General features: G+C 37.6%; 3 protein-coding genes across 3 annotated transcripts; 1 reads left to right on the top strand and 2 right to left on the bottom strand.

Annotated features, from left to right (window-relative positions):
• Nucleotides 1–1,357: 1,357 nt before the first annotated feature.
• si:ch73-281n10.2 (uncharacterized protein LOC561719 homolog) lies at nucleotides 1,358–5,412 on the bottom strand. Its single transcript, XM_036556488.1, has 6 exons — nucleotides 5,280–5,412; nucleotides 4,158–4,184; nucleotides 4,018–4,047; nucleotides 3,905–3,934; nucleotides 3,325–3,444; nucleotides 1,358–2,161 (listed from the first exon to the last, which is right to left on the bottom strand). The coding sequence occupies exons 1-6, from the start codon at nucleotides 5,295–5,297 to the stop codon at nucleotides 2,108–2,110; spliced, it is 279 nt and encodes a 92-aa protein (XP_036412381.1). The 5' UTR covers nucleotides 5,298–5,412; the 3' UTR covers nucleotides 1,358–2,107.
• Nucleotides 5,413–11,326: 5,914 nt separating this feature from the next.
• Nucleotides 11,327–16,258, top strand: get1 (guided entry of tail-anchored proteins factor 1). The gene is made up of 5 exons (XM_036555741.1): nucleotides 11,327–11,470; nucleotides 12,361–12,526; nucleotides 13,558–13,625; nucleotides 14,696–14,810; nucleotides 15,874–16,258. The coding sequence occupies exons 1-5, from the start codon at nucleotides 11,381–11,383 to the stop codon at nucleotides 15,945–15,947; spliced, it is 513 nt and encodes a 170-aa protein (XP_036411634.1). The 5' UTR covers nucleotides 11,327–11,380; the 3' UTR covers nucleotides 15,948–16,258.
• Nucleotides 16,259–17,930: 1,672 nt separating this feature from the next.
• On the bottom strand, nucleotides 17,931–25,532 carry LOC118797496 (lebercilin-like protein). Its single transcript, XM_036556869.1, has 7 exons — nucleotides 25,232–25,532; nucleotides 23,276–23,787; nucleotides 22,359–22,496; nucleotides 21,048–21,114; nucleotides 20,003–20,139; nucleotides 19,327–19,494; nucleotides 17,931–18,371 (listed from the first exon to the last, which is right to left on the bottom strand). The coding sequence occupies exons 1-7, from the start codon at nucleotides 25,530–25,532 to the stop codon at nucleotides 17,931–17,933; spliced, it is 1,764 nt and encodes a 587-aa protein (XP_036412762.1).
• Between the last annotated feature and the right edge of the window lie 360 nt (nucleotides 25,533–25,892).

Here is a 25,892-nt window from a genome sequence, read left to right as displayed (position 1 = left end):
TTTTGATTGCGTGCTCAGAGCTGGAACTGAGCAAAATGTGCCCTGTCTGGTGGAGAAAATTTCTTAGTGATCTTTTTTGTGAATTCTGAAGTTTGAAAATCACATCAAACATTGCGGACGGAGCACAAAACACTCAAAACACTCAAAATGTTATTACAATTTTATTGGTAACACCAATTACACACAAAAAAAACCAACTACTGAAAAGAAATTCAAAACAAACAAGAGAAAAAAAGTAAATGTACATTTGTATTTAAAAGCTAAAACCCCTTAAGAACAATATCACTACTGATGGTGTTCACAGTAAAGAACAGTCATTGCTTATTGAAACCTGTAAGTGTTTAACACTGTAATGCAGTTTTAATCAACAGTTCTATTTACGTCGTCCTTATAAAGTCCAGTTACATACTGCATATAAAAATTATGAAAAACTTTATTCCACAGCAGCTTTTCAGAAAAATAGTGAAATCATCATCAAACAGAGATATAAAACCCAGCGATGAAGCACCGAGACCACGAGTGTTCAGGTGTTCAGGCGAAGTGTTGTGGTTGATTATGAAGTGCACAAATCATAAAGCACAGCTAATCAACCAGCTGATCAACGCACCACTCTGAAACAATGAACCGTCATACCGCACAGGTTATGTACACGTAAATTCTAAGGAATGTTCGAGTTTTACGTTAAGTTTACTCCTATTTTAATACAGTTTATCAGGCCCTCATCGACTTGGCCACGCAACAAGGAAGCGGAGCAACTGCGATGGCTCTCGAAACATACGAGAATGATGCGGGTTATCGACAAACGCAGCTAGACTAGCATCAGTGAGCTAACTAACTAGCTTGGCAAACGTAACAAACTATACATAAGTCTGAATGTAACAAACTTAGTAATTAACCGTTTTGTCTAGTTTAAGCTTCCAAAAGTCTCAAGTAAAAATAAGAACGTATAGTTCAGCTAGCTAACATTAGCTAGTGTTTTTATGAACAACAAGCAACGTTATGTTGACTATTGAGCAGTTCCACCGTTCATATTTTCAGAAAGAAGAAACCAGTTAATGAATTCGCTTAAAGACTTAAGGTTTATCTAAGACTTTATCTTAGATAAACCTAAAGCTACGAGAAACATTAACGCATCTTTTCCTGTTTGCGCAAAATGGCTGTTTTTGGTCAAGCAAATTTTACTTGAGTGACCAGATTTAAATATCAGTTTAAGAACGAGAACCATGAGGCTTAGCCGCCCCGTTTCCGTTGTTGCTAGCAGTTAAGTTTGTCATGTGTAACACGTATAATAGTTTGACGCACCATAGCAAACTGTTATGGTCTAAAGTTGGTTTTTATGGCTTTGGGTTTTTTTTTGTTTTTTTTTTTACTTTTCAGATTTGAGTCTAAACAATCTTGGGTTTATGTTTTGCTACACTAACAATGACTTGACTCACCTAAGCTAATACAGTAAGTAAACGAGGCAAAGTCAACAAGCGAACATCAAAACCAGTATTAAAACATTTGTTTAAACCAGACTTTAGAGTTTTACCACATCTCACAAACCTGGTTCCTCAAAAAGGCCAAGGTGTTCTTATAAACCTGACTCAGACGAAACTTTAGAGAATTTAACGTGCTGTTTATTTTGTGTCCAATCAGAGCAGGTAACACATTCTGAACATCACAAGAACATCTCACAGAACCGTCGGTGCTTGTCAGTAGAAAATGAGTATTTGTAAAGCGTTGCACATTTTGATGCAAGAGCAGCTTTGATCTGAAGGTGATGTGTTACCATAGTAACTCATGCTGTAGTACCGTGATCTTTATGAACAGTCAGGTATGAACCGGGTGAAGTTCTTCAGCCCGGCCTGAGGAACGAGGCCCTGCTTCATCCCTTCTTTCCAAACAAAAAAGTTTTTAAAAGTAAAAAGTTTAAAAATTGTTCCATAACTGCAGTTCCTCTTCAAGAGATATAAAGAAGAAATACAGGACAGAATTTCTCCCCTAAGGCCTTTAACCACTTTCTATACAATGTGTTTATAGAAGTCGACTACAAAACTGATTTTTTTTTTTTCCTTTTTTATAAAATAGCTGATAAAAATATTCCTCTGGTATGGTGAAAAAGGTCTTATTCAGCAGCTTCTTTCTCATCCTTCTTATCTTCTGTCTCCTGACTGGCTTCCTGAAAGGCAAAATAAAAGTTCCTGAGAATAAAACTAATACCTTTGCTTAATTCTAAACTAGTTAACATCCTTAACAGGGAACAAAATTAGACATGTACATTTTCTGCAACATACTAGAAAAAAATAAACCTAAAAACAAGTTTTATATTCACAGGCCATTTTTCCTCCCAGTGTGTTAAATTCAGTAAATAAACAGTATTTGTGCATTTACCTGTGCAGAATGTGTTTATTGAAGAGGATGAGTTAACTTATTTACACTTTCAAACACAACAAATTCATGAAATCTGACTAGTTCCAAGAAATTTACTGAGGAAAAATTCAGATAGTGTTCAGATGGTTCAGAGGAGTTAAATTATTAAGATTATAAAAGTATAAAAGGCATCTATTTCTGCACTCCAGAGTGACTGCTAAAACGACAGAAAACAGCATGGTTTTGTGTGTAAAGCATGTGGGCGTGGCTTTGGAGATCACTCATTTAGTTTCTCCAACAGGGAGCACCATAGGCACTTCTTGAACCCACACCAGAAGGAGCTCATGAACACATGCTTGCAGTATCAGCTATTTTAACAAGTGGTTTTAAAAAGATTGCTTGGTTACTTAGCATATTATTTAATATCTGATTAACACTCATGAAAATAGTTAATATTAAAAAAATGCTCAAAGCTGCACTGGACCGGGTGTATTGTTTGTTTAGCTGGAATATGCTGCTAAACTGCTAATTATTTTTAGACAATGCCCGGGCCTCATCAATTCCTCACCTTCTCACCAATGCTCTTGTGGCTGAATGCAATCAAATCCTCACAGCAATGTTCCAACATCTAGTGTGAAGCCTTCGCTTTAAGTGTAGAGGCTGTTACTGCCGCACTATTAGTTACTATTAATGTATCACTATAAAGACCCTTAATATGAATGTTAAAATATTCTGCCCTATAACCATAACGCATATTATGCACTCCTTAAAAGTTGTTTTTTTTATAAAGTAAATGGTCCTTAAAAGAACAATGTACACTAAGAGCCTTTTGCATGCTTAAATAGTTCTCTGCATGGTGAAATGGTTCTTCAGATTGATGGAGAATGTGTTGTATATGGTTCTGTACAGCATCAAAAGGGGTTCTGCTATTCAAGCTTGTATCAATGCATTATATGATACTATAATGCTGACCTCTTCAGCCTTGTCCTCTCCGTTTTCCGCAGGGTTCTGCTCAGCCTCGGCCTCCTTCGCCTTCTTCTCAGGCTTGGCTTTCTTATCTTCCTTCACCTTCCTGGGCTTCGCAGGTGCCTTCTGTTTAAATTACATAGAAATAAAACAACGTAACGCTTCCAGGTGATGCCCCATAGTCCACCATAGTTCAATAACATAAGGCTGGGCATTATGACATCCATCCATCATTATTATCACTATTATTATTATTATTATTATTATTATTATTATATTAATAAATCATTATTGTGATTATATCAACAGTATAATCTGCTTTTCTGAACATACGAGTTATAGAACAGAGAGCAAAATCAGCCCATTTAACTGGATAGAACAAAGTATAGAACAAAAATCACTGGTTTTATTTTTTCGAAAGTCCTTTCAAAATGTAGCTCTACTGGTTTTGTTCCAACCAATCAGACGTCTGAAAAAATAAATATCGTGACATTGTGTATTGTGAAAATTTTCTAATTATCGCAACATTAGATTTCTACAATATTGTCCACCTCTACCACAGTTATGGTCTGAACAATGGTGTTACCTTTGGTTTTGGCGCGGGCGCCTGTGGCTTCTGTAAAACAGAACCATGAATCCAGTCAGAAACAGAAATGGCTAAATTTATTAATAATCACATAATCAGATAGTCAAACTTACAGCTTGAAGCCTCTCGGATCTCCTTTTTGGCTGTGTGAGCAGAGGAAATAAAAAGGACAGTAAGCACAAGTGAGTCTAAAACATTTACCATATCAACAACAAGTTTTACTATTTTTTTTTGTTTTTGCTGAAATACTGACCTCAGATGCTTCGGTTCCATTGTTGGCCTGTTTCAGATTAAAAAATAAATAAAAACAAAGAAAAATCTATTAGCTGAAGTGCAGAATGATTAAAAAAAAAATCAGAATCAGCAGCACTGGTATGCAATTAAGAAATTTAACATTTAATAGATAACTATAATTATTGTGCAAGATTACCTAACTGAGGGCTGAAAAGGAATCACGGTGTTTTTTGTAAACAGACTAAATACTCTAGCAAAACACTAAGTTATTTTTTGTCCTAATTTTAGCACAATAGCAATAAAATATTGGCACCCTGATGAATATTTCAGTAATACTGCGCTAAAGTATCATTTGTAATTCCAATTTCTGCATTTTTTACATCCATGTTTATTATTATTATAAACACAGTCAAAAAAATAATTGCATATCGGCACGGAATTCCCATATCGGTGCACCCCTGAAGAAAACGAACTTATATAAAACCTCAGAACACATGTGGGCGATGGGGGGGATAATTTGGGATGTTATTGTTTATAAAGACGAATACCAAGCAATTTAGGGCTATTACATACAGCTCTATTTTTAAAACGTTTTAAGTCGTTCGAATTTTCCGTTCCACCTTAAATAGCGCAGCAGAATGTAACTGATGCTCCATTTAAGGTGGAACGGAAAATTCGAACAGCCTGAGCCTCGTAAGATAATTGAGAACAATACCGCGCGGTTCTATACGGTTCTACGGTGTTCTAGAGAAGCTGCATCAGATAAAACTTATGAGTAACTTGGCTAAAACATTTACAGGATTCACAGCTATTGTAACTTAAACTGCTATAGGGCCGCACTTTAAACTAAACCCTATGCGATGCATGAAAAGGTTTGAAAACGGCACTGAAATCGTCATGAACTGGGAAAAAAATGTTTTCAGTACATTATTTGATCTCTTTAAATTCGCACAGAATTATAAAGGTGATAATAGTCTGTGAATGCAAAACGCTTCGGAACGACCCGTCGTACTGAACGCTGCTAAGAAAAAAGGCGCCAGAAGCTCCAACATTAGCTAACACTTTCACTCACTGCCCTACTTTCACATTTTTAAATATTTACAGGCTTCTGGTAAAAATGAATAAATAAAATTTGACTTACTTTGCTTCTTTTCGGCATGGTGGCTCAGCTGTAGTCGGTTTTTCGGGAAAGAAATATTAAAACAATACTAAAACCTGAGCTGCGCCGGTTTATGTCCGTCCACCTCAACTTTCCTTCCAATCTGTTGCTGTGATGAGCTTTAACGCTCTGTAGGTGCAGAAACGAGCTGAAATCGGATTGGATCCCGCCTCTGCGTGCGCTGTTCGTTCAGCCAATCAGCTGCTCTCGGCTGCTCTCCGCCCCGCCTCTCGCGGCTGATTGGCTGTTACGGCCTAGCAACAGAAATTTAAACCATAACAGACGTCCTAAGTGGATAGAGCGGGGTGTCAATCACTGCTCCAGCGACGCTGTTTGAGGAAGGATTTTAAACGTGTTTTCAAACACAGAACACAGAACACGAACTGAAACCGAGTTTTCTGTATTTAAAGCCCAACTTTCCCATGTTTATGCATTTTACTGTACTGTTAAAGGAAATGCCACTTTTTTTTTTCAAAATCTCTGCATCATTAAATGGTTAAGATATAAACGAATCCGTTCAGAGTGTTTTATTTTCCGTTCCACCTTAAATGGCGCACAGCAGTAACTGCTGTGGTGTTTAAGGTGGAACGGGAGATTCGAACGAGAAGCTAATTTAAGCGTATATAATCGAACAGTATTCGAGCAGTTTATCTCTTTATGTGGCTAAAACGGAGTTTAACAGGCTGTGATAATGTAAGAGTCTTATAGTGATTTTAAAGCCATTTTAAACCCTTTAGAACCACCTTTTTATGTCTATATTTTACTGCGTCGTAAAGGGAAATTCCACCATTTTCTCAAAATCTTTGCATGATTAAATGGTTAAGATTCAAAGGCATTCAGAGTGGTTTATTTCGAACAACTTAAGGTTTAATTGTTAAAATCCTAGAGACGCTTGTTGGTTGTGAATACGCTGCTCGATATCTTTGTTTTACTTTCAGAATGGTTTGGTCTAAAACCAAAAAGTTCAGAAAACACTTAACTTTACAGCTCGTTTAGAGCGCTGCTTTAAAAGTCTGGACACTTTAAAACCAGTGATTTGTTATGAAACATGTTCTCTGCTTTGTACTAAGCAACTTTATACGTTGAATTTTTTTTGTTTTTGTTTTGTTTACTGGGAAGAAATAATATTCAGTGTCCACTGTATTGCACATTTTTGAAAAATCAACATATTAATTATCACCAACACTGTAAGACCTGTGTTTACTGTTTACAGCTGCATAAAACAGTCTCTGAACTCTTAGAACTGCCTGTACTTCTGCAGGAGAGACTAAAATTCAAAATAACCTTTACATAATAATCATAAACAAAGGGGTTTCTTAACACAATGCACATACACCGGTTTACATTGCTATATCTACAATGAACAAATGGTTGAAACAGTCGAGGTCAGAAAACGTTACATAAGCTACAGCACATATTATATAGAGTTATGAGTAGTATTACACATATTGTATGCATTTTATATGCTACCCCAATGTTGCAGACAGAAATAACTTTTCTGAAACACAGGAAGTCTTAAGTTTCTGTTTGGGTCTGTTATCCTGATGATAATAAATATGTTCATTTTTCAAAATCTTGCAGATTTCATGTGCCTAGTATCAAAGCCCAGTAGGCCTATACTGGAGAGTGAAATCCACTGATATCACTAAAAGATTCTACTTTATAAATAACAAAAATCTTGAATGATTGCATTTCATAAAGCATACATTTTATAATACTAATCAGTTACCTGTTATATTACTCAATTATCTGTTATATTAATCCATTATCTGTTATACTAATCAATTATGTATTACACTTATCAAAGCCTTATTTGCTGAGTCCGAATGTTCAGATTACTGGACATTAAATATATATGTAAAAATGTGTGTACGTAAAAATAAATCTCTACAATTTCCTTGTTTACCTTCAGAAGAGGAGCTTCTAGAAGGACATAAATACAGAAACATCTCTGAAATAAATGTAGGATCTTTCAGAAACAGTGTTTATTTTATTTTGGAGGTGATGAGTGTCTACACTTCTAAAAAAGATGGTGCTTTAACGAATCTTTAGTAACAACAGTCATTTTATATAGAAACATGAACACTTAGAAAACTTTTGCATGCTTGAAAGATTCTTTGCATTGTGAAACAGTTCTTCGGATTGATGGCGAATGTGTTGTATGAGGTTCTATTTAGCTCCAAAAAGGGCTGTTCCATTGTTACGATGTCAAGCTTGTAATAATAGCAGAATAAGTTTTGGTGCTGTTTATTGTATATTTATTTATTGTATAGAAATAAATTTGCCTTTCCTTAAACATATCTTTAAAATCCATTCATAGTGGAGGGGTACATGCAGGCAAAATAGTCCCCAAAGAAATCTTATTATTTCAGATTTTCCACTATTTTCCATCATCAACATTCCATATAAACTCAGAAGACCCGTGTAGGTTTACTGGTGGTTTTGGATAGTAAATAAAATGTCTATATTTGTGTTGTAGTCATGGCGACCCCTGGTTCCTATCAGCACCACTGTAAAGACATCTGAACCATTTCACATCAAACCACTCTAAATCACTATGATTGGTTTTGGTTTTGATTAGATCTGAGGACACTGGGTAAGTGATCAGAGTCCACTCAATAGCACAGATTAAAAGAAGGAAACAAACTCACCACGTAAATCACTTTCCTTGAGGGTTTAAGTCCAGTAATTTTAATTTGACAAATATTACCACTTATTTAGTCAGGTGTTATTTAACAGGCCATTCAGCCAAAATGGAAGAATAAACTTTTTGTATTAAAAGGGAAATTCCACCATAATTTAGTGTGTGAGATGTAAACATAGTGATTCAGAGTGGTTTGGTGTGAAATGGTTCAAATGTCTGTACAGTGGTGGTGATATGAACCAGGGGTCACCATGACTACAACACAAATATAGACATTTTATTTACTATCCAAAACCACCAGCGAACCTACACAAGTCTTCTGAGTTTATATGGAATGTTGATGATGGAAAATAGTGGAAAATCTGAAATAATAAGTTTTCTTTGGGGACTATTTTGCCTCACAGCACCCTGTATATTATGTATCCCTCCACCATGAATGTATTTTAAGGCCCAAATCTTCTCAAAACTATCATAAAACAGTGTCTCAGACATCAGGCAGTGAATTCAAAACAAAAATGGAGATAACAGATTTTGTTCAAACAGTAATTATCTTTTCAAAACAGAACGCATACAAAACGAGCTCCTCTGTATCATCTTACCATCTCAGTGGTGACAAAAGTGTTGCAATTAACCAAAGTAAATCAATCAGTGAATAAAATCAGAAGTTGTTCCGCCAACAGCGATAAGCATTTCACTGCACCTTGTACTGGCTATGTGTTTGACCAGTAAAGCTTGATTTGATTCGATTAACTTTAATGATTGATGAGCTGATGGATGTGTGCCGTTGGTCCACCCGGCTGGTACAGGAGCCCCTCGTCCTGAAAGGCCTGCACCCGCCCAGTGCTGATGGTCAGATCACCCAGAGCGCAGGTTAATGGCAGGTGTGAAGATGGTCTGTGTGTCATCCTGCTGTGACCGTTCCCTGCTGGGACAGTGGACGGTGAGGAGTTCAGGTGTGAATGGGGTCTATTGTCTTGGAGATGAGTGGTGGTCTGACCACTCAGATGGCTTTCAAAAGGACACGGGACCTGCAGTGTGAACGCTGAGGGGGCAACGATTCCAACACATATTGAAAACCGAATGTGGATTAGTGAATGTAAATGTAAAGCTGAAACCACAGTTAACAAACAGCCTATCAGAGTAAAGCGGCTTATGTTATACATGGAAATGACTGCGCTGCAAAAATAGTTTAACAAGTGTAATCATGTTAAACGTGTCTATGTATCTAATGTTGCTCATTTTGAGATGTTTGTAGAAATATTCTAAGATTATTTTAGCACCAAATATTTGCTTGTTTTAAGTCATTTTATTAAGTAAAATGCTGGTTTTAAGCACATTTCTTAAAGCAAATTATCTGCTTGTATAGTGAGATCAATTTACTTAACAAAACGACAAGTAAAAAACATCTAAAAATAAAGTAAATGAAGTAATGAAGTTAACAACGATCTCAGCATGAAAAATATTAGATATTTGGACTAAATTTAAGATCATTTCACTTGCCAAGATACCATTTTTTGCAGTGTAGATTTTTTATAAACCAAGTATTAATTTTAGGGTGTGTTACTTTTGGGAGTTTAATTATATTTTAGAGGGCAGGGCGGCAGAAACTGAAAGAGTTGAAATTGAGATTTTTTATTTATCTGAATTCTGTAGAGTCAACACACTCCTGCTACATATCCAACTGAATCTGGAAGCTAAAAATCAGACCTCAAAGTGCATTGTTACCCCCCTAGTGCAAGCATTAAAGCGGAATTCCACAGATTTTTAAAAATTTCTCTACGATTCAGTGGTTCAGCTGCCAGGTTCCTATTCCCATCATTGTGAACAATTCTGACTCTAGAACAGAGCATTTTACACCAAACCACTCTGAATGACTCTGCTTACACCTTAAGCGTTTAATCATGCAGGAAATCTTGAAAAATCAGTGGAATTACCCTTTAACACATCAACATTAACATATGAACACAAGGCACATTACATACCACCTAATCATATTAAATCATATTTTACATCGTTACACCTCCAGTGAATGCTGAAGTGTCCCAAACGTAATTTATAAAATGTCTATATATGTGTTGTAGTCATGATGACCCCTGGTTCCTATCACCACCACTGTAAAGACATCTGAACCATTTCACACCAAACCACTCTGCATCACTCTGTTTACATTTTAAACACTCAATTATGGGGAGGTTTTGTTAAATGGGTGGATTTCCCCTTTGAAGAGCCATATGTCTTTATTTTACTGTTTTAAGTAGTTTTTTAGGGGGTCAAATTTCGCTCCCATTCAGATCTTAAAACCACAAAAACGTGTAATATCTATTCTCCACGAGTTTATTTATACAGACAGCAATAATAACCATAATATGTTTCCTTTTATTCGAGCTTCTGACTTATTTTAAGCACAAATCGGTCCTTTGTCTTGTTGAGGCTTTATTGCGAGTTTGAATTGTCTGGATTTCCAATGCATCATGGGAAGCAGGGTTGCCAGATTTTATATTTTACCACCTAGTTGGGCCAGTTTAAATTGGAAAATGTGACAAATACTAAACAACAAATAAACAATAAAGTTTTAGGCTACTTTGAGTATTAAAGGTTTAACACTTGGAATGGAAATCCATCACCTTTAGAAATGTGCATTGATTTCTGTATTTATTAACTGGCAACCTAAGAAGGAAGAATAGGCAGGTACAATGTTAGTATTTTAAGGAGAATTACTTGTCTCGTTAATTTTAATCTAAATCTAGACACAGTAGATATGAAATCAAAAGATGTTATTACTGGTTTGAATTGCTGTTTCACTTCTGTAAACTTAACTTTGAATATGAATTTGAATAATATGAAGTTCGGCTGAAATGTGTTTTGCCACTTTGTTGTTGACTATAATGTCTGATTTATCTTTAATATAAATGTATATCTGACTCTGTATATCTTTAAGGCAAACGTGCAAAGCAATTCATGGAAAATATATTTAAAAAATGTTTACATTTGTACATGTTGATAGAGTACTTATTCGATATTCTAATTATCATGAACTACGTATTTTACAGCCAGTTTTCTTGAAAACAAACGCATTTTAGACAGAAGAAACTTCTTTTTCCTCAACTTGGCAACCCTGTCGTGACTGCACAAAGAGCTCTGTGAGGAGTTCAGCTTTGTTCTCAGTGTTAGAACCATAAATGGTTTAAAACTGATTTTAAATCACTTTAATAAGGATCCACAACCTGTATAAATTCAGTCTTACAGACATAAAGAGATGAAGTAATCGAATACTAAGCGATTATAAAGATGAAGTTGGCTTCTCATTCGATTTTCCCGTTCCACCTTAAGTGCTGCAGTAGTTACACTCTGCCGCCTGTGGCGAGGGACTGTAACTGCTGCAACGTTTAAGGTGGAACGGGAAATTCGAATGAGCCTCATTCAGGCGTAAACAGAGAAAATGGCGGCCGGTTACAACTGGCTGCTGGTACTGAGCTCTGTATTTTTGTGTAACCTTGTCAAGACATTCTTACCCTCCATCTCCTCTTTTGTAAGTACAGTTATTTACTAAAAACACGAAATGTTGGGTTAAGTTAGCCAGCTAGCATTGTTAGCGCTGCTGAGTGAACGCTGCGCTGCGCTGTGTCGAGCTAACAGCCTTTATCATTCACTAATACAATATATACAATATAATACAATATCAGACTATATTTAAGCTACATTAACACAGTTTATGAGCCTGAGTGCTGCTACTCTACACTTAAAAAGATGGTTCTTCAAGGGTTCTTTAGTAAAGGCAGTGGTCCTATTTAGAACCATGAGCTAATATAGAACCATTTCATACTTAAGTGGTTCTCTGCATGGTGAAATGGTTCTTTAGATTGGTGGAGAATGTGCTGTATATGGTCTATTTAGCACCAAAAACAACATTCTCCATCAATCTGTACAACCAGTTTACCCTACATATATGGTTCTATATGTGTGTATATATATATATATATATATATATATATATATATATATATATATATATATATATAAAACATTATGACCACCTCCCGTGTCTGATCCACTCGTACCAGCACAATACACACTAACACACAACCACCACGTCAGTGCTGAGAATGATCTACCACCCAAATAGTACCTGCTCTGTGAGGGTCCATGGGGATCCTGACCACTGAAGAACAGGGTGAAAGGGGGATAACAAAGTATGCAGAGAAACAGTTAGTCTGTAATTGTAGAACTACAAAGTGCACCTATATAGTAAGTGGAGCTGATAAAATGGACAATAAGCGTAGAAACAAGGAGGTGGTCATAATGTTATGCCTGTTCGGTGTATATTATCAGTCTTAAAGGCATAGTAACAAAAGGGGGTAAAGAGAGTGTCACTAATTCAGGGTCATTACTGTGTATTTTTGTGTGTATTTGCTGTCAAAGCTGTCGAAGGTCCTCCAAAAAGATGCAGAGCAGGAAATGGAGATGCGAACAGAAATCCAGAACATGAGGCTGGAGCTCTCCACCATCAGCATGATGGACGAGTTCGCCAGGTACGCCAGGCTGGAGCGCAAGATCAACAAAATGACAGACAAGTTAAAGACTCACGGTAAGACAGATTTTATTATTGGGGAGAATTTCACCAATTGTTTTTTAATTCCCCCATAATTCAGTGTGTGAGATGTAAACAGTGATTCAGAGTGGTTTGGTGTGAAATGGTTCAGATGTCTTTACAGTGGTGCTGATAGGAACCAGGGGTCGCCATGACTACAACACAAATATAGACATTTTATTTACTATCCAAAACCACCAGTGAACCTACACGAGTCTTCTGAGTTTATATGGAATGTTGATGATGGAAAATAGTGGAAAATCTGAAATAATAAGTTTTCTTTGGAGACTGTTTTATGCATATAGTGTATCCCTCCACCATGAATGGATTTAAGACCAAATCTTCTCAAAACTATCATAACAGTGTCTCAGACATCAGGCAGTGAATTCATAACCATTTTATTTAATAACTTTCTGTGAGGGAGCTTTTAGAGTTGGACGTCTCCACCACCACTGTGAACAATTCTGACTCAGTAAGTTTCTCTAGAACGGAGCGTTTCACACCAAACCACTCTGAACCACTCTGTTTACATCTTAACCACTTAATTATGCCAAAAATCTGTGGGACTTCCATTTTAATTATGAATATGCTAAGTAAAGGAAAGATCATGGAAGCTAGTATTATAAATTGAGCCCCGGCAAAGAAAAAGAGTGGCGTTTTTGCAAAATCATAAAGCAAAAATAAGTGATGATCCAAAAAATAGAATGGAATGGTTAGTACAAGGTTGACATCATAGAACCTTTTTGGTGCTATGTAGAACCATGTTCAACACGTTTTTCATCAATCTGAAGAACCATTTCACCATGCAAAGAACTATTTAAGCCTGCAAATGGCTCTTTGAGTGTGCATGGGTCTATATAGAACCATTGTCTTTAGAACTCTTGAAGAAGAGTAGAGTGTAGCTCAGTGCTGGTCAGCGTAGTTCATAATCTGCCGGCTTAAGTAAAAGCTGTAAATCACTGAGTAAGTTATGATTGATGTTCCGAGGTGAGAATCCTCAAATATTCTTTGTGTCTTTTTCTTTACAGTAAAATCGAGAACCGCTCAGCAGGCTAAAATGAAATGGATTGTCAACATAGTTTTCTACATTCTTCAGGTAAGTTCTGCGTCGTGTTTCACTGCTTGTTTTTTCTTCTGATCTTCAAAGATTCTCGTTGTTTTCATTACTAGCGCGTTCGGTGCTGAGTGTTCTTAGCTATATGAGGTTGGAGAACTCAGATAAACCCAGTTTCCTCCACACCAAACCTCTCCAGATCTTTTCTGATCCTTTATTCCTGGTTTGTGGATTCTCCTGCATTCTGTGTGGATTTATAGGTACATTGTGGATCATAGGCCTTTTTCCACAGTAGAACGGTTCCGATCACAGACAGGGTTATTACAGTTTTGCAATTGTTGTTATTTTTTTATTTGCACTTAGTTTTGTTTTTATTTTCTGAAGGGTCATAGTAAAAGTAATAGTTTTATTTAGGGTTATGCTTTTTATTTAGTTTAGTTTTAGTTATTAGTATTATGATGAGCGCTGTGATGGCAGGTGTTTGATAAGAGCAGAATAAAATGAACACAGCAGTAAACGCTGCTCAGCTCAGCTCAGCTCCAGACCAAACACGAGAACACTCGTCTAAACTCTCCTTCACCCACTGAAAAAACTGAAACTAAAAGTTTATTATTAGTAATTCTGTTTAGTTTTGATTTATTTGCTGACGTTTTATAAATTGGAAGGAGAAATAGTGCCACATTCAAGAACTGAATACAGTTATTTGCATAGCAACTTTGTAAACACTGCGCTGCACTTAATCTAATTAAACATGATACATGCAGCTGGTCTTCTTTAAGTACTGACGATATCCACAACATACTTAGAGAAGCATATAGTGACATAATTAATCACGATAATGATAAATATAGTCATATTGGCCACCACAGCGGTTTAATGATGCAGGGATTGATTAGCTCTGTTTATGCCACTTTTTTGCCCCCTAATCAGTAAATATTTCACAACCAACAACTTACAGAACTGCATAATCTGATTATCAGAATGTAGAAAATTATGAAATGGTTTGATTTCAATCAAGTTTGTCACGTTTCTCGTTCTGTTACAGCAGTAACTCAGTAGAACCTGCTTGAGCTTCAGCAACGCTGACACTCTGCTGTTTTTTCTGTTACCAGGCTGCTCTTATGATCTCACTCATATGGAAGTATTACGCTGACCCTGTCACTGTGGTGCCCAGTAAGTGGATCTCTCCGCTGGAGAGGCTCGTAGCGTTTCCCTCCGGAGTTACAGGTACGATTCTGTAGAAGTAAAAAGTGGAGCGGGAAAAATAAAATACAAGAAAACTGTAGGAAGTGGGCTCTTTAAAGTCTCAGGGAACAGAGTAAAATATTAAAATGTTTGACATTAAACTTGAGTGTTATATTAAACATCCAGCAGAGCTTCAATGAAAAATATAATATATAAATATGATAAAGCCACTGCATGAACCTATCTGAGAACTGTGTGGGCGTGGCTAACGAGCAGCATGATTGACGGCTCTCTGTCTAACACTCCTAGCCGGCTCCGCCCCTCATACAGAACTAAAATCATCCAAATTGAATTATCCAACTTTTATGTGATGCTAACTGGATGAAAAAGTCACAGACGAACAGATGAACAGACGGATGAAGCAGCGTGTGAATGAAGGGACGGATGAGTGAACAATATTGATGTTGGATAAACGAGTGAACAGACGACAGGCAGCTACAGACAGGTGGTCTCGCTCACTAGCTTTTGGTTCTGCTGGGTTAGATTTGGCTCGCTAAGCTTCTCTGACTGTGAAACTGTTCTGTGACGGCAGTGCTTAGAGATGCAGCCCTGCAATTGGTCAGGGGAAGCGTTACCCAAGATTAGGACCCAGTTTACATTGATAGGAGAGAAATATGATGAAATATATCAATCATTTATTGGTCAGTGGAACATTATTCAAAGGGTGAACTCATGTTTACATGTGTATATGTTTACTGTTTCTCTGCAAGAACAAGATTAACCTGATTAGGGAGAAAACACAAACTTAGGTCCCCTGGTTTTTAATTTTCCAGCCCGTTAGTGAAATAGAGTTAAACTGAATAAATGAGCTGTTTGGAAGTCTGGACACCTCTGTGTTATGTATAAGAACATAAGAGTGGATTTAAGGCTTAGTCTCTATCAATACTAACAAAACTGTAATCAATACTGTTGTGAAACTTTTACTGGTACACCGGTATTAACAATATATCACCCAGCATTGACACATCATCATATTCTTGTTCTGTCTGAGTGTGGTTCTTTAATGTGAGGTTCTCCTGTTTGTGTTCTTCTCTGTTCGCTGTAGGTGGTGTTGGAATAACGTGCTGGTTGGTGGTCTGCAACAAAGTGGTGGCCATCGGGCTCCACGCTGTTAGCTAATTCATACTTAATCCAGTATATTTCATTTAGTCACCAACTGGGTGTCAGGACATGTGCATCTCTCATGTATTGTTATTGAACAGTTCTCTATTTATTTATTATTTCTTCATTTGTAATTTAAAAAAAAATGTGAAATTCAACTCTGAACTTTTACAGAACTTGTTGCAGCTGTGACGCTGCACTGATGTGATGTTTACCTGTGCGAGCCCTAATAAGGTCATTCCTGATCAAACCACATTCATGAGGATAGTTGTGATTGTACTTTATTGGTTTTTAATTAAAACCCAAACTGAAAAGGTGCTGCAGTTTTTCTTTCACTCAGGTTCACAAATACAGGGTGATTCAAAAAGATTCATCCAATTTCAAAATGATTTATTTCACTTGTAAATCATTACAGAACAATGCAGTAAACTGTAAATGGTTTAATTGAGCATAAAGTTTATTATGTAATTGTACAAGGTCTCAGTATGAACCTCCTCCAGCTGTACGGACAACATCAACGCCATAGTCAGATTCATCCCATACTCCATTGAGCATGTCAGGTGTCATGGCACTCACAGCTCTTTCAGTGCGATTTTGGAGATCATCCAGTGTTGTGGAACCAATGACGAACGCTCTGAGCTGTTGGAGGTTCACTGCCCACAAAAATCACACTGCACAGTTATGACAGATTCACTCTTATTGAAGTGGAGAACGCAGAACGCTTTCTGCTCAGGGGTCGCATCTCCTCTCAGACTGAAGGGAGCCATCTTCCGCTGACAGTCAGAAACTCTATGACCCCCTGTTTCAGTTGGATTGTGATTGGTTCCTCTGTGCCTCATGGTTGGAAAAATATGGTGCTTTGAAAGTGGATGAATCTTTTTAAATCATCCTGCATTTGAAGTAACTTCTTCAGTTTATGTTTTCCCATAATTTAATCTAACATCCATAAAACAAGGTTTTGGTTAGATATTTGAGTTCTGATTGAACATGTTCTTCACGTTTTAGAAGACATTTTTATCTTGATGCTGATCTTGATACTTAAATGCTTAACAAATATAAATAATGAAGTTGATGACCTTTTTCATGTACATATTTGCGGATACATAAACATGTATAAAACATAGAACTTAATCTGTGCGCATTAGCATTACAGAGAAATCTATAAATGCAGTAAACCAGCGTCACCTACATTCATTACTGTTAAATTTACTCTTGCTGATTTTTACATTCATTTACATTCACAGACACTGAAGGACCTAAAGAAGAACAACATCTTTTTGGTCTCTGTTTAATTCCCTGTGTGTTCTTTCATAGTTTGATACCTTCAGTTTACTTTGTAGACCTAATCTGTAGCATATGATCGATTAGCTCAGAATACTTTTCAGGTGTTGCCTGCATTTACTAAAAAACAGAAAAGTCACTGACTCAAAACTCATAACAGAAGCACATTCCTGTTGACTTCTATTACAGCATCACTGCTGCTTTCTGACTATCTATTGATAGTGTAGATAGATCACAATTATGCTGAATTCCTTCATGTCTCATGCTTTTGTACTCAAAGGGGAATTCCACTGATTTTCCAAAATTGCTTCATAATTGAGTGTTTGAGATGTAAACAGAGTGATTCAGAGTGGTTTGGTGTAAAATGGTTGATTTTTTTTGGTCTCTATGAACTATTCTGACTCTTAAGTTTCTCTAGAACAGAGCATTTCACACCAAACCGCTCTGAGCGACTCTGTTTACATCATTTAATTATGTAGGAACTTTGGAAAATTGGTGGAATTCGCCTTTAGGTAGACACATGGAAATATCTGACTAATTTTACACTGGAAGTGGCTCAACATGATGTTTATAAAGCAGTTATAGTTTATTTTGTATATATATTCATCCCAAAGAGTGGTCAGTGTGTACACTGCTAAAAGAACCGGTCAGTATAAGTGGAAGGCATTTCCTCTGAGGGGTGTGTTAGCTTGTTTTGGAGTTTGAGTGATGGAAGGCTGTTCAGTTCTGCTCTGAGCTTTTGGGACCAACGTCTCCTTTAACATCGGGCTTCTGCTCCACCATGTGGCCCTGACCAAACAGCTCCTTCACCAGGCTGCTGCTCCTGGTGTTGTTTGGTGCTGCTGGAACGAACGAAGGCTCATACGCGCCGGCATCTAGGAGAGCAGGTGAGCTCTGACCTTTGTGGTGTCTGTGTTCATAAGCAGGTTTGCCGCAGTGCAGATTCAGGATGGCCTCTTTAAATACGTAGTGGCGTCTGATCTTCATGGGAGACTTGTTTGCTGAAGGTGATGGTGTAACAACTGACCTCTGGAAGCTCTGATCTGCTGAGCTGTGCTGCTCTGAAGGTAAAGGTGAGCTCTGAGAGGGTGTAGCGGTCACCTCCTCCTGCTCTGTGTTAATATCCAGCTTGGGTCCATCAGTTCCACCATCACTTCCATCCTCTAAGAAGAAACAGCACTCAGAATCAATACATCCTATTACTGAAAATCCAGTTCATAAGTGCTGAATTGGCCACTTTGTTAGAGACACCTGCCTTATAGCTCCACTGTGTAGGTGTGCAGTTACAGACTGTAGACTGTACAGTTTATCAGCCCCTCTACCCCATTCATCAATATAAAGAGACTACCGTAGGACCACCACTGACCAGATAATATTAGCCATTCTCAGCACAGCAATGACCCTAACATGGTGCCACAAAAGCATTTATATGTTACTTTATAATGCTAACAATCAATTATAATCACATATGACTATCAAATATTATCAAATATAATCAAATATTATTTAGTCGATCCAAATGAAATATTGAAGTTATTTCTAAATAAAATAAAAACAATAAAAACGTGTGTGGTTGTTTTTAGTGTCTATATTCCATTAAATTACAAATCTGATATCTTGGCCAGTGAAAACTTATTTCTGGACCTTTTTACTGTTTTAACAAATTTTATCTACTGAAAACTGAACTTATTCCATTGGCAACTAATTTTGCTTGTTTTGAAAAATAATGCAAATAATTTTGCTTTAATTAAAAAAAAAGAAACGGTGCTTAAAAAGAGCAAAATAATTTGCCACTTGAATAGACTACTCCACTAGATGAAAATTAAAACAAGTAAATAATAAAAATTATTAATAATTAATATTAGAACATTCTTACAACTCATATGAGAAATATGAGATATATTTTCTAGATTTAAGATGATTCACTTGCTAATATATCCCTTTTTTTGTGGTGTACTTTGGCCAGTCACATCTGTGCATTCAGTGCATTATTAAAAATAAAATAATCATCAAAACATTTTAATCAAATTGTGGTGAAATGTGAGATTTCATGATGCACTGAGTCTCACCTTAAATACTGTAATCAGTCTGAATGGCTCTGAGGTCAGAGATTTACTGTGATCATTACAGTCTGAGTGGTCAGAGCTGTGCTGTCTGCAGTGTGTCTGCTCTCACCGGTGGTTCTGCTCTCAATCGTTTCCTCTCCTTCATTCTCCACCTCTTCTTCTTCTTCTTCTTCTGCTTCTCTCTTAAAACTGTCTGCACAGTCACCAGCATAGAACTCCTGCAGGAACAACTACAGTAAACACACACGCACCCCCCCATTAAACATCCCCCATTATACACACTCCGTTATACACCCCCCATTAAACATCCCCCTCATTATACACTCCCTGATCATACCCCCACCATTATATACACACCTGCCATTATACAATCCTCCCGTTACACATGCCCCTCTTATATACCCCCCATTATACACCCGTTACACACCTTTCTGTTACACACCCCGCCATTATACACCCCTCGTTATACAACCCACTATTATACACACCCCCACTGCACACTCCTCCATTTTATCCTCCCCATCATACCCCATTATTCACTCCCCAATAATACCCCCATTGCACCCCACTGACATTATACAACTCCTCATTGTACACTCTCCCATTACACCCCCCATTATACTCCCTTGTCATACCCCATATTATACAATCCTCCATTATACACACCTCATTGTACCCCTCCCATCACACTATACATGACTACATGCAGCGTAACATAAACTTCACCCAGGAGTTCAGCTGGTTCTGAGGTTCTGCTGGTGGACGCTCCTCAGGCAGGTACTCTATCTGCAGTGGACGAGTGGGAACTTCAGCAGGTGAAGGAGATACAGAGACTGTTTGAACTGATTTGCTTTCTTTAGTTCCTGAAAAGCACATGAAAAAATTAGGCTTTTACTTCACTGCACAATTTCTATTTATTTACTGAGTTTATCATTTGGAAAAAAAACTAAACATACAAAACATAAAACAATATTTAAAAAAAAAATAACATTTGCAAATGCCTTTTTTTTCTCCACTTCGTTAAATTCAGTAAATAAGCAGTAACTGAGTGTTAAACTATTTGCCAAACATGTAGTCTCATCTTCAGAGTCTGACTCAATCAGACTGAGACATAAAACTGCCACAATATCAGGTTTAGCTCAGTTTTGTCAATTTTTGCCAGATCAATATTAATGTTGTTTTGTCCCAGCCAGTCTGTAAAGCATCTTACAGCCCATTTAGTTTGGCGAATAGTATTGGGTTTATTTCTGGCTGATTCCAGGTTGTTTAGCTGTTCTTCTGTCTCAGCTGCTGACTGAAAAGCTGCTCAGTGGTGATGACAGTTTGGGAATTTAGTGTCGTCTCATCTTCAGAGTCTGACCAAATCGGCTGTCGGTCAAATGTGATCTTATATCCATTTTCCGCTTGTGCTCAAAGTAAGAAGTAAAAACGTTCAAATGGCTCCTACAGCTGTCAGAGTCGTTGCTTAGCAACGGCGTCTCAGAGGAGTGATACAGTGTTTGTGAAAAAAACGAAATAACGAAATAACAGCACAGTTAGAACGCTTCTCAACCAATCAGCTTCCATGGCTGGAGCTAACTGTTGTATACAGTGCAGGATTGCGCTATAGATGATGTGTTAACTTATTTTCATCTACAAAATCAACACAACATGTCATTTGACCAAGGGTGCACATACTTTCACACAGGACTGTGTAATTTCCATTTTAGGTTCAGTGTGATTGTCCTACTCTCTGCTTCTTGTTACTAATTTTGGGAAAGAACATATTTACCTCTCTTTCGGCCTTTCAGGAATCTGAGCGAGTAGATATTGTGAATCTCCAGTTCTTTCTCTCTTTCCTGTATTGAACAATAAATACAGTTTTATTAATCAACAGGAATAGATTTAATACAGTTCTGAAGGGCCTTAAAATAATGACTGTATATCCACAGGCTGTGTTTGGTTACAGGAATACTGCAGAGTTTTATCTGCTGAGTCTGCAGCGCTACAGTCGATTAGCACAGACAGTAACATCCACACGTTTCCCTGTTTTAGAAACAGAACGGAGAACCTGCCGACACTTATAGCAGGACTCAGTGGGCAGCTGCTGACCGTTTCTTCTATTATATTTGTATTTAGAGTCGACAGGTGTTCTTTTCTTATACTAAGATCAGTACATGCTGAAATTATAACCTGCGATAATCAGTCATATTCTGCAGATGCAGCAGATCAGGCTGTAAAAACCTTCAGTATTTCTTTAAAGTGACACTCCAGCCAAAATAAAATTTCTCCATTGCTACTTCTGTTGTAAAACAGAAACAGCCCTTCTGATGATGCACGTTGAAGGTGGGAGGAGCTTCTTGGGGTCTTTTTTTGGGGCTGTTTTGAACAAATAGGTAGCTTATGTTACTGCATTGCATAAATCTGTCTTAGCGAGTGACAACATTTTAAATTATTTCATATGATTTTTACTTGTTTTGAGTAATTTTAACTGGAGAAAGTTTCATTACATTGCAGATCATTTTACTTGTTTCAAGCAATTTTGCTTTAAATAAGCAAAATGATCTGCATTATTTCCCAAGACAATAAAATGTTCTGCCAGTGGAATAAGGCACTTTCTATACACACTTCAAAATGATGGTTCTTCAATGGTTCTTTAGTGAAGAAAATGGTTCAATATAGAACCATTAACATTCAAAGAACCCTTTCCATGATTGAAGGGCTCTTTGAATCGTGACAGCGTTCTTCAGATTGGAGAATGGATTACTCAGACCACAGAAATGACATCAGATGAAGAGAACAAGCTAAAAGCTAAAGTTAGCGAGTTAGCCTGTCTATCTACATATCTCCCCTCATATCCATATCCAAAACATTGGATATTTCAATGATATATAGACTGCCGAACTGGAAGTGTACCCAGAAATCAAGTCATCTTACTCTATGATGTATCTGAGCAGTGATGCATGCTGGGTATTGTAGTGAGAGGAAATGATAAATGAAAATAAAATTGTGATTCTGTAAAACTGATGAGGTTGAAGGATATAAACCTGCACAAGCTCTAGTTTTAGGCTGCTTTAAATCCTGACATCAGTAAAACTCCTACCTTGAGTTTCTGTGTTAGACTTTTTATCTCCTCCTCCAGATGTCTGGCCAGCTCTCGAGCTTCTGCAGTCTTCCGCCTTTCAGCACTCAGCTGACGATTAAATGATGTGTTACTCAGCGCAAGGTTCTTCTCCAAATCCTGACATCAAGAAAAGACCAATTAGTACAACAGTGTGCTTTAATATGTTAAGGATGAGGAAGGCGTGAGGAAGGTGCACTAAATAACTAAATAACAACTGTCTTAAGAAACAAAACCATTTTAAATGTGTTTCTTCGTAACTTTAGACTTAAACTGTCTTTCTTCATAATTTTTTTCTTAAACATGATTCTGAAAGAGAGCTATTCTTAAAAACCTCTACAACTTAAGCTCTTAAATATTAATCTTATTATGTCTCCACACATGAAAGGTTCACAAGTTAAACCTCTAAAACGGTAATGGCTAATAATTAAAGGGGAAGTCCACCAATTTTCCGAAATAGCTCCAAAGACATTCAGAGTGCTTTGGTGTGAAACGCTCCATTCTAGAGAAACTTACCGAGTCAGAATTGTTCACAGTGGTGGTGATAGGAACTCTAAAAGCTCCCTCACAGAACGTTCTGACATGAAATGGTTATGAATTCACTGCCTGATGACTGAGACACTGTTTTATGATAGTACTGAGAAGATTTTGGACTTAAAATCCATTCATGGTGGAGGGAAACACCATATGCAGGGTGTTGTGAGGCAAAATAGTCCCCAAAGAAAACTTATTATTTCAGATTCTCCACTATTTTCCATCCTCAACATTCCATATAAACTCAGAAGACACGTGTAGGTTCACTGGTGGTTTTGGATGGTAATTAAAATGTCTATATTTGTGTTGTAGTCTTGGCGATCCCTGGTTCCTATCACCACCACAGTAAAGACATCTGTTCTGACCTGTATCCTGTGGTTTTGTATCTGCAGGCTGGTGGAGAGGGTGCTGAGGCGCTGTGTGAGTGTCTCTCGTTCCTCCAGACTCTGGTCCTGGCTGAGCTGCTGCAGCCTCCGCAGAGCATCGCAGGTGTTCAGGAGCTCCGCCTCTGCGTCCCTCAGCCTGCGGGACAGGGTGCTGTTCCGGCTCCTGGCACTGCGCAGGAGCTCCTGCAGGGCGCGCGCTTCTCCGCTGTGCTGGCGGAGCATCTGAGGCAGGCTGGCCTCCATGTCCTGAAGGCGCTGCAACGCCACCGTGTGGCGGCCGTGCAGGCGACGCAGCAGCCGGTTCTCCTGCGAGGCGGTGCTCAGCTGCTGCTGCAGATCCCTCACCTGGCTGCTCAGCTGCTTGATGCGCTGCTGTTGCGCTGATGCGATGCACTGCCGGGGGAAGTCCAGGGGGCGGAGCCTGATAGGGGGCAGGAGGGGAACCCTGCGAGTTCTGTTCCTTTGATAGAAATGACCAGATTTGTTCTGACCTACAGAGCAAAAAAGACATGGATTAATGTGAACGTGTGAAAATATATGGACAAATATGGATGAAACTATTATGATTATATTGTTACATTAATTTGTGATATGATTTGCAATATGTAAAATATGTAAAATATGCACTGATTTGATAAGATTTTTAATTCTGATTAGAATATTTTATGTCTTGAAAAATGTTATGGTTATGGTTCTACAGGGCTCTAATTCTGTTCTACTCAGGTCAGGTCACTTTTTCAGCCCCCAAAATAAACTACAAACATCACAACTGCCAGAATTTAGAAACTCTTCAGAAAAAAACCCAGTCATTAGAAGTGGGTGTGTACATAGCATAAGCCTTGCCCCCTTGCTGTCCATTTTACTTTGATAGAATGCACCCAGATGTGTTATCCCTGCCCCCAACCTGCACACTTTGCTGTGACAGGACGCACTTGGATGCATAAGCCCCGCCTGTTCCTGCCCACCTTATGTGAACCGAGTGCACCCAGATGCATAAGCCCCTCCTCCACCCTGCCCACATTACCCCCATAGGATGTACTCATTGTGTAGGATGTATGACTCTTCATAAGCCACGCCCCCTACCTGAAGTTTTTCCGTACCTTTTAGTAAACAGTAAGTTTTATAAAGGAGTTAAAAGGATAAATACCAGTAATGAATGATGATGTCAGAATTATATTAGTATTGGCAGCTAACTGCTTAAAGAAATATGTTTACCTTTGACTGATATATGATGTGTTTATTGAAATCCAGAAGAACAGAATGTTGAGGTGACGCTGAGTTACTGCACTGAAATATCTGCATTTATCCATTTTACTGTGTTTGTAACTCCACACACACAAAAAATTACTATTTCTCTGTAATGCAGATAGATTTAGTCAATTTATTTATTATAAATGTTTACGTATTGGCATCAGTAGTAGATACACTGCTGCTCAAAACTTTGCAATTGTCATATTTACATTTTTTTTATTTTATATTTAATAATAAGTCGTGTAATTTGTAGAAAATATTCACCAAAAGCTATTTTTAAATGTTACATTCAATACTGTAAAATTTAGTGAAAAAGGAGTTATTGCATGATAAATTAAAGATAAATAATAACTGCTATTAGAAATAAAGTTGTTACTATAAAATATAACATTGTTAGTATTGTTATTATCAATGTACATAATTTTTTGTCAAGTTAAATGGATTATGTGAGATGAATTTAAATATCTGAACCTCATTCGTGATGTTCTGCAGTTTTCTCAGCCATTTTAGAACCTTCTACAGCTCTGATCATCAAACGTTTCTTCATTTTTATTTACAGAGTCCTGCTGATGATCAGGAAGCTGTGAAGTTGTTAAGGATGAACAGACTACGATCATTTCCCTTTATCTTACAACTGATTGATTTTATTGTATTAAACACATTCATTCCAAAAGTTTAAAATACCTTTGGGTCTTTTCAGCTTTTTGCGGGTGGCTGATGGGCTCGGCGGCGGCAGCACAGCACTAGACTCGTCCTCCTCTTCAGACGATGGTGATGAAGAGGATCTATCAGAGCTTTTCTTACTCCTTATTCTTGAGCTGAACCTGAGCTCCGTTCTGGAACAGCTCGATTTATCTGAAGGACTGTGGATCTCTGTGTGGGAATCCTGAAGCTCTTCATCCTGACCACAGGGTTCCTGTTCTTCATCTTCAGTACAGCGAGCACTCTGTGGCTCCTCTTTCTGGCCATGATGTCTCACAGACATTTCTCAGATTACCCACTGCGATTTTCAGAGACAAAGACGTAACTAAGAGTTATTTCTCACAAGTAAAATCTGTGAATGGAATAAGACACTTTTTACAGATACAGTTATTTAAAACAAGTAAAACAGTATAAAAATTGGCTAAACCATCTTATAATATTCTTACAATAATCTCTTAATGACAAATATTACATATTAACTATATTCAAAATGTTTTCATTCACTAAGAGCTGATAGAAGATCCTCTATAGCGGAGCGATGGTACATTGCACTAAAGCACACCTGAGTAAATTACACTGAAGCACACCTGTGTAAATTACACTGGACTACAGATGAGTAAATTACACTGGACTACAGTTGAGT

Source organism: Colossoma macropomum, unplaced genomic scaffold (genome assembly GCF_904425465.1).
Source record: "Colossoma macropomum unplaced genomic scaffold, Colossoma_macropomum, whole genome shotgun sequence".
Taxonomy (NCBI): Eukaryota; Metazoa; Chordata; class Actinopteri; order Characiformes; family Serrasalmidae; genus Colossoma; species Colossoma macropomum.
Note: the sequence above shows the minus strand (reverse complement) of the source record. Positions and strands in the feature narration are given on the sequence as shown.